Source organism: Corticium candelabrum, chromosome 4 (genome assembly GCF_963422355.1).
Source record: "Corticium candelabrum chromosome 4, ooCorCand1.1, whole genome shotgun sequence".
NCBI lineage: Eukaryota > Metazoa > Porifera > Homoscleromorpha > Homosclerophorida > Plakinidae > Corticium > Corticium candelabrum.
Genome location: NC_085088.1, coordinates 4,897,282 through 4,905,934, shown reverse-complemented (window position 1 = coordinate 4,905,934; position 8,653 = coordinate 4,897,282). Strand labels below are relative to the sequence as shown.

The 8,653-nt window shown below is 43.1% G+C and overlaps 1 protein-coding gene across 1 annotated transcript; it reads left to right on the top strand.

Moving 5' to 3' along the window:
* Positions 1–3,418: 3,418 nt before the first annotated feature.
* On the top strand, positions 3,419–5,361 carry LOC134178751 (uncharacterized). Its single transcript, XM_062645640.1, has one exon. The coding sequence runs from the start codon at positions 3,507–3,509 to the stop codon at positions 5,034–5,036; it is 1,530 nt and encodes a 509-aa protein (XP_062501624.1). The 5' UTR covers positions 3,419–3,506; the 3' UTR covers positions 5,037–5,361.
* Positions 5,362–8,653: the final 3,292 nt, after the last annotated feature.

The following is an 8,653-nucleotide window of genomic DNA, read 5'->3' as shown; positions in this document are numbered from 1 at the left end:
ACAAAGTCGCAAGACAAAGTATATCAATGCGTCGAATTGTGTTGTTGAAGTGATAGCCCAAGTTCTCGTTCTTCTAGAGGCGTATTTGGCATCTACGGAAGCCGATCTGGGAGGCGTTACCCTACACATGATGTAAGACAATGCATTGATTACAGACGCCAAAACGCGTTTGAACGGCGTCGGCCCAAAGCCAAACTTAGCGAAAGCATTGCTCAGGTTAGTGTAGACACGTTCGCAGTTTCGAACAACTTGTAGATCTCGGCGAGCATGCCGATACGCTGCGCAAGTCTCTAGCGTCGATATCGGCATGGAAAATTGTCACCGACTGCTTAGCGAACTTGTCTACTAGTGCTAAGTTACTAACTAAAGCTAGTACAATCGATTTTGTGATTAGTATTGGCTTGGAATGTATTGGGAAGCGCAGGTTTTCGACACGTATGCAGATTAGAAAGTAGCCCGGATGAATGAGGGGCGATAAAGGGTTAATTAATAGAGATAGTGCGTTTAACGTCACAATCACGTGATATCTCGGAAGTCGCCATCTTAGGGGCAAGCGTATTAGCATGGCTAGAGTTGCTGTATTTTCGTCTGCCACGATCGTAAAATTCAGGGGAGCAACATACGTTTTTAGTCTATACCGGCTATACTAACCAGTCAGGGACCAGAAACGCGTCATTTGAGCAACAGACGACGGGCAGCGTGGATCTCCAGCCTAGACAGAAAGGACTGGAAGCCGTCGCAGCATTCGCGAGGTTTGCTCTTAGCACTTTCTGTCTGGTAGAGCTGTCATTTCTAGTATGTTCTATAATAAAAGAGTAATCTATGCTACTCTGAACAATTCTAGGAAAGCCATCCTTTTGTCTATGACTCAACTAACCCTGACTGGGTACTGTACCATCTGCAAGGATGGGTTATGTTGCTACGAGCACTTCCAGTAGAGAGAGATTTGTTCGTCTCAAGAGAAGGTCTCGTACACCTAACAGCATGCAATCATATACAACATCATGTTACTCCAATTCATGTCGGGAATGACTTCTGGTTCCTCCGTCGACAGTTGAGACTCCGTTCTATCTGTTTTTAGGCCCGCAGGTACAACTTTCTCCTCGTATCGCTTCTGCGATTCAACGGAGAGACTTTTAGACTTCTGTTCCATAATCTCTATTCTAAGAATTAGCTTTATCGCACTCGACCATCAGGCTAAGAAATCACGACAGACTCGCGAATTCACTGATAAAATTTGGTTTAAATCTTTCGCAATTAGTATACTGTCGCCGTACTATCTAACAGACAGTCGAACGTCCTTGAAATGTTGTACATGCCGCTGTCGCAAAGAGAGATACCTGCGGAGGACAGAAGCTTGCCCCCTAAAATGGCGGCAAATACGGGTACTACAGGGAGCGCCAACTCCCCGCCCCCGCTCACACTATCTCTATGATAGTTTGCTTGTGTTGTACTCTGTCCACGCATAGAAATTTTGTACAGCTAAGATTTTAGACCAAACACAAGCACCCTATGTTGCTCTAGCATTGCACCACAAAGCCAGCAAGCCTTACTTAGATCACTTAGATGACCACGCCCACGTTTGAACAACTACGTCCACAAGTGCGTTTCCATTTAGCCATTTAGCCACACCCACACGCCTTTGAGATATTCTGGGGAGAACACTGTAACTATTTCTATTAAACATAGTAGACCGAATTAGTTGATTCTCACTATGCCTTGATGTGCTCATAGCGCCATCCAGAAGGTTCTTTTCCAGATCCTCTAGCTAGGCAACTAGACCATGGATGATATTCAGAAGATGTAACTTTGACAGGTTGATAGGCGTCATGCTAAGAGAATGCCGACTTTGAGGGATGTTTAGCTTTTAGCCTTGAGACTGTCCGACAGTATCATCTGAAGCATGGGCCAAGCCAGAACTGGTAAGGATACGTGCTGCCTCTCCACATCCACATCTGATTGGCAGATCCAGAATTTAGCAAAGGAGGGGGTGCAGAAATGACAGAATATCTATGACGTCACAGTTAATATTAATGGTGTGTTCTGACACAGTGCGCTAGTAGTTGGTCTTGAGAGAAGATCTGAGTGTATGAATAAAAGACTGCAGAACAGCTGCAACTGATCTGCATGATGGAAGAGTTTTGCGTCTTGTCAGCGAAGTGCTGTAGTCAGGAAACACGATAGATAGTACATATCATTGTATACTGTGCGGTACTACCAATGTCAAGTCAAGTACAGCACACAGGCTCTAGAGCGAAAAATGACTGCCAAATGGAGGGCGCGCGCCATCTGGATTCGCCACTGATTATCTTCTCGTCTAGATGTTTTGCTTCGTCCACTCCTCTGACAAAATGTTTAGGATATAGTGTGAAGTATCTTATCCCACTCGTTATTGCAACCTGATATTGTTAGTCTTGCTATCTCTCTTACTGGTCTTAGTTAATAGGGCAGGGCGCAATAGCATCCGTGGAATGAGCAAGAGGAGTTTACCTCCAGACTCATCATTGGCTCTGACTCTATTTTCTTGCACAACAACTTTAAAACAGCGATCTGACTGCCGGTCTCATCGACTGCACTGTTCTTGAAGGCGTGGCCTCGAGAAGCAAGTTGGCAGGCCGGTATGAACTGTCCCCAATGAAATTCCAAGTTGATGACTTCGGGTCTGATTGTGTTGGCTTCAGGTGAGATGTAGACATGTTATGTGCACATGAGCTGATTTTAAAGAAGCTGAAGTCGAAAGAAGAATCTAGAAGTAGTGACGTTGACTGATTAATCGACATTTGCATCTGACGTTAATTTTTCCCGCTTCTCAAATTGTAACGAATGCCGTACTAACTTCTGACAGCACTGGTGACAGAAATCACATGTTAGAAGATTGTAACGAAGAGCAAATTAGAATCTTTCGGTAGCTATGAGCTACTAGGCTTTGACTGAAACAACACATGAACCACCACAATGGCCCTGTTATCTGCCGCAAGACGTAGCGAGACAGCTCACAAGTTGAGATATTTTCTCAAAATAACAATTATATGAAGAATATTAGACCATCTCCAGTGACATGTAACATCCGGGAATTTTCTGTCTGTTTGTCTGCCTGTCTGTCTATTTGTACGCCTCTGTCTCTCTGTTTGCTTCTCTGTCTGCTTCTATGTCTATTTTTCTGTCTGTGTGTGTCTGTATACCCGCCTGTTGTCCATTTGACTGATTGCCTGACCCCCTGACTGTCCGTATATAGTATAACATAAATCACAGGTCAAATTGATTGAATAGTTTAAATTTTTATTTAAAAGATCCTATCAGTAATCTAAAGTTTGTCTGTAAAGTCTTTAGTTAGGAAAAGTATAAAGTGCTTAATATTTAAATCAATTTTTATTTACGTATACTAACTAATTTTTTGAACAGGTGTTTTCCTTCTGTCTGAGGTAGTTGTCGGTAGATACTTTGGAAGTAAAAATAGCAACCTTCGCAGGATCGCTTTGTTTTTCCTTGGGTTTTGCAACTTTGTCATGTGGGGACACAGCATTGGAGATACTGTCTGCCGTTACGAAATCGATAACTCTGCTATTGTTGGTTATCAGATTTGGGAATTCTTTGATCCTATATTCGGATCAGCAGTTGTGTTCTTTAGAATATTGTCTGGTTGTCTGTATATTTCACTTGCGGTTGCTTCCAGCGATGCTCCAGAAGACCACAAAGCTGGGAAGCCCTATCTTCGTTCTGGGTCTGTAGTTTCAAACAGTCCCATTAATGAAAACGATAAAGCAAACATTGTTGGTATAACTGAATTTATGATGAGCAATCGAAAAGTCCGGAAACAAACTTTAACAATTTTCAATGAGCCCGGAGCCATTGTGACAAACTTCTATTACTCTGCACAAAATGACCGCTTTCATCGCAACAATATTCGAAGCTATTACGGGTCGGTCGTCGCCATTTTGTTTGTTGTCGTTCCTTTTGTTGCTTACGACGCACTCGCTCGTCATGTCGGGAAGGAACAGGAAAGCCAACTGAAATATGCCGTGGAACTTGTCATAAATATCTTATTGATTGGTTTGAACGGATGGTTCATCATTTCGCGTGGAGGCTGTCCGAGTGCTGAGTGCATAAAAGGATTATTTTGTTGTAAAAGGAAAGATTTAAATGAGACCAAGTCGACTACAGCAAAACATGCAGAATGTAAGATACCAGACTGTACCAGTTCTCAAAAGTGTGGTATTTGCAAATGTTGCAAAGTTCATCGCTGCAAAGGACTTTGCCGGTTTTTTCACATAGTGCAGCACACTAACGTAGAAATTCCTGTCTTTCTAACTTTCACTTTTTGTTCTGTTGCCTTTTACATAGCATTGGCAGTAGTTGAACACGGAGGTGATCGCGCAACAGACATTACTGGCATCGTTGCAGTTATTTTGCAGTCTGTGTTTGTCTTCTGGACAGCTCTCGTTCACAATCCTCTAAAGTTATTACGACGTGGAAATCATCATCATACCTGGAATTCCGTCTTCCTATCTTTATTGTTTGCCACTACACTGGGGTCACTAACAGTTGACATAGAGAGAGAGCATTTGGATCACGATGTTCACGATAAATCGTATCTTAGAGCGTTCGCACCGTTGCTGGTTGACTTCCGTGTTCATGCTGCTATTCTAACGTATAGCGTGCTGTCAGAATTTTTTCAGCAACGATTTACGGAACATGAAATGGAAAAGAAAAATATTTTCAAACCAGTGAGTAATGAGAGGTTATTGGCAGACGAATGTAAATGTGAAAGACCGGGATGCAATGTGATCTACTGCAAAGAGAAGGACGAAGTGTTTTGGAAATGCACAGAAAAAACATGTCAATCTGAGATGTACTGCAGCAATTGCTATAAGGAGTTGATCGTAAAAGTGGGCTTTTGCACCAAATGCGGGGACCCAGCAACGTGTAAGTCTAGCGCAAATTCACGCGACGACAACGACAATAACGATTCCACTCATGCTAATTCAGTGCAAAGGATTGAGCATCAAGAAGTGAACAACAACGAGGAACAAGCTTAGAATGTTTAAGGGAAGGAATGTTTGACTGTTACAATGAATGCTCACCTAATGTTATTTCCTACTTTAAAGTGCATTGCAGCGCATAGAGTTAGCGCGTAATTTTAACCCGTCTTATAGCTAAGGCAATTAACCGATAAACATGACCTTGCTTTGCTAGTTGGAATTTGAACTGCTGTTTAGCTTACCAGCAACATTTTAGTTATACATGCACTGTTAGCGCAATTAGTAAACATTTAGTCGTCTTTGAATGGCCTGCAATACATGCTAAATGCTCTGTTCGCTCTGTTCTACACGCAAGTATGTGCAAGAACAAAAATAAGTTACAGCTGCCACACTATTCTCTGTTCGCGTTCACTGTGAATCTGGAACTATGTAATGAAGCACCTATGTTAGTTTAGAAACACTTAACTAATTGCCTGTGACCTACTAGGTGATTATGACATCAATAGCTTGTTTACTGTGACTCCGGATTTACTGTTACTGACACAGACGTGTTTTACTGTGACTTAAAATACCTGCAAAACACGTAGAAAAAAGAAGAAAATTTCTAGAAAAAAGATGGGATGCAGGAAAGACATCATGGAGAGCTATAACATTACAAATGAGATAGATGACGACTACGAAGTGACGGAAGTTGATAGTGATGTTACATTGATCAGCCAAGCCCAGACGAACACGACCAAGCGTTGCTGAACGCATGAAGCTTTGAACTAGAGTAATTAATAGTAATAAAGTAATTGACATGGCATCTGCTTACGTGACCACTTATCTGTAATCATATCGTAAACATAACGTTCTAATAGACTAATGGTCTTTGATATACGAAAACCTTATCCTTTTGGGTGTGTCTTATTTACGTGCTATGTTTAACGTCTACAAGAAATCTGGGCTCTTGCGCTTTCGAATGATGCCAAGATCGTCGTTTACCGACGAAGGACACAGGAGTTATAGCGACTTTGGTAAATACACAGTGAACGCGAACAGAGAGTATGCATAATACGTTTTTTCTTGAATCGCGCCAGACATTTTGTGGATTCCTTACCTTCGGCTTAGCTCATATAACAAAGTCCGCATTATTGAAGTCGGGTGACTTCAAATTGATAAGAGCCAGACATTACTGAGAACACGATGTCTCCTGTCTTTCCTTGGGTCACATCTACTTGTCCTGGCAGAAACTTGCCATTGCACGACATACGACGACCACTCTCTGTAATGTTGACGTTTTGCAGTGCGTACTCAAACGTGAGGACGTGTACTGCAGCCATAACTCCAATAGGTATTCGCATGGCATGACGAAACACGAGAGTATTCGAGTCTGATTCTTCAATAGTAGAAAATTGATTTCATGCGGATTGAATGTTACCTTTGTGGGTCCTCACTGTGGCAGAAACTCCGTAAATTTTTGTTGCTAAGCAACAGATAATTACACAAGTGTTGATATGTACATATTACAAACCTGGACAATGGAGGCATTATATACTGTTAGTTATCCGTGGATAAATTTCTAGCATTTTCCATTCCGCAGAATTTGGACTTCTGTTAATACCAGCTACAGATTGGTAATACCACAGACCTTGAGAACTAAACTTGATGTAATTCCTTGATTGCTATCCCTATGACAACACAAAACTTTCATTTTTGATGTAGCAACTAAAATTCATTTTTGAATTGTGTATACGTTTGGAGCCGGTGTACCAGCGGATTTGGTCCCCGCTTCAATGTTCGGCGGACCAAATCTGCTAGCAGATTTGGTCTGCCGGACATTTTTGACGCAAGCTGATTTGGTCCTATCCGGATCACACACGTGTTGCGGCTTTAGCCTCCTACGCGGATTTGGTCCCCTACGTAAATTTGTTCTAAGACTATATTACATACTAGCTACATTGCGCGGCTTTGCACGGATGCATTTAAGAGAAATTACCATAGAAGTTACTTAGAATCGTATATATAGTTTTAGTTATAGTTTGAATAATCTCACTGTCCCGTTCTTCGCACGGGTAGGCTAATTATTAATATTACTAATGGTTAGTAGGTTTCTGGAATCGAGCAAATTGTTTTGTGAATGATCACAGAATTAGTAGCCCCTGACAGAGTTCTCATAAAGTTAATCAGTTTAACGATTATCGTTATATGCAAATTTCTGTTGTTGCATGAGTTCACATGCATTTTTACTCCGTTCTGAAGCATTAGCAGCCAGACAGAATTCTCGTTCATAGTTGTACGTATCCCGTTCAATTATATCCCGTTCTGAGAAATTAGCAAAAATTGAGTATCCCAATGTATGCAAATCTAGATGTTGCACATGGGTATCCCGTTCTAATATATTATGAAGTGTATCTCTGAAGAACTAGCAGCCAGACAGAATTCTCATGAAGAATTTCGTTCAGAGTTCTATCTCGGTCAATGGTATCCCATTCTGGTTGTTATAAAGCTAGTATCCCGTTGAAATATTTAGCGGAGTGTCCCGTTTCCAAAAATCCCGTTAATTGGAATAGTGATTGATTAATTACAGCCATTTTGACTTGGAAGCCGCGTTACTTCGAAGACGTTGCTGCCGTTGCGAGGAACAGCCGTATCGAACTCGACATCTATTCGACACGAATCCCGTTCAGAAATATATTGGAGCAGCAGAACTGGAAGTCACGTGCAACGTATTCACCCGGATAATCCGTTTCCCTACGTATCCAAATCACGACTCGTGCCGACTTTCGCCATTTGGACAGTCCCACTGAACGTCGTCACTTCGAAGACGTTGCTGGCATTTTGGGGAACAGGTGTATCGAACGCGGCAGCCCTTCGACGGGCGTAAACGGGCAAACGACTGTGGGAGTATTTTATGACCCGGATGCCAGCTCGTTTCCCGACGTCGCCCGCAATAAACGACACACTCAGCGCGTACCGTCTGACGTTGGAAACGGGCAGTTTAAATTCGGTACAGATCCGGCACGCCGTTATGAAATATTCGCGCGCGAGCGGAGGCGCGCCCGTCTACTCGAGATCGCGTCGTCGTGGGAGATGCCCGAAAGACGACGACAGTTTCACTTTCGACCGCTAGGCATTCGGCGTGTGCCAGTCAAATTCGGTGGAGATCGGACTCGCCCTTCTTTTATCCTGGTTTACACACAGACAGACACACACACACACACACACACACACACACACACACACACACACACACACACACACACACACACCACGCAAGCACGCACGCACGCACACAAGCGCGCGCGCGCGCACACACACACACACACACACACACACACCATACACACGCACAAACATAACAACAGAAAATGGACAAATGATATAAAGCCCAGCACGTCTTTCGACATCGACCTTGAGGTCAGTTGCGGAGATAGCTCCCCTGCCTCTAAAGACAGGGCCTCCATGCGCTACGTGGAGTCTTGTGGCCAGCGCTACAATTCACCTGGAGCTTGACCAGAGTCATCCAGGGGCACTGATAATGGCGCAGCTCTGGGACTGGACACCAAGGCTCACACGTACCCGTCTGCTGCATGATGTTGCTGCCAAGCCAACGGTCTTGTCCACCCCAGTCAATGACCAGGTACTCATGTATACTCCTGAATCTAAAGAAGCAGGGTTGGTGAGTTTCTTGC

Excerpts from the sequence above, each read along its gene's own strand:
- LOC134178751 (XM_062645640.1), top strand. The coding sequence starts at position 3,507 with ATGTGGGGACACAGCATTGGAGATACTGTCTGCCGTTACGAAATCGAT.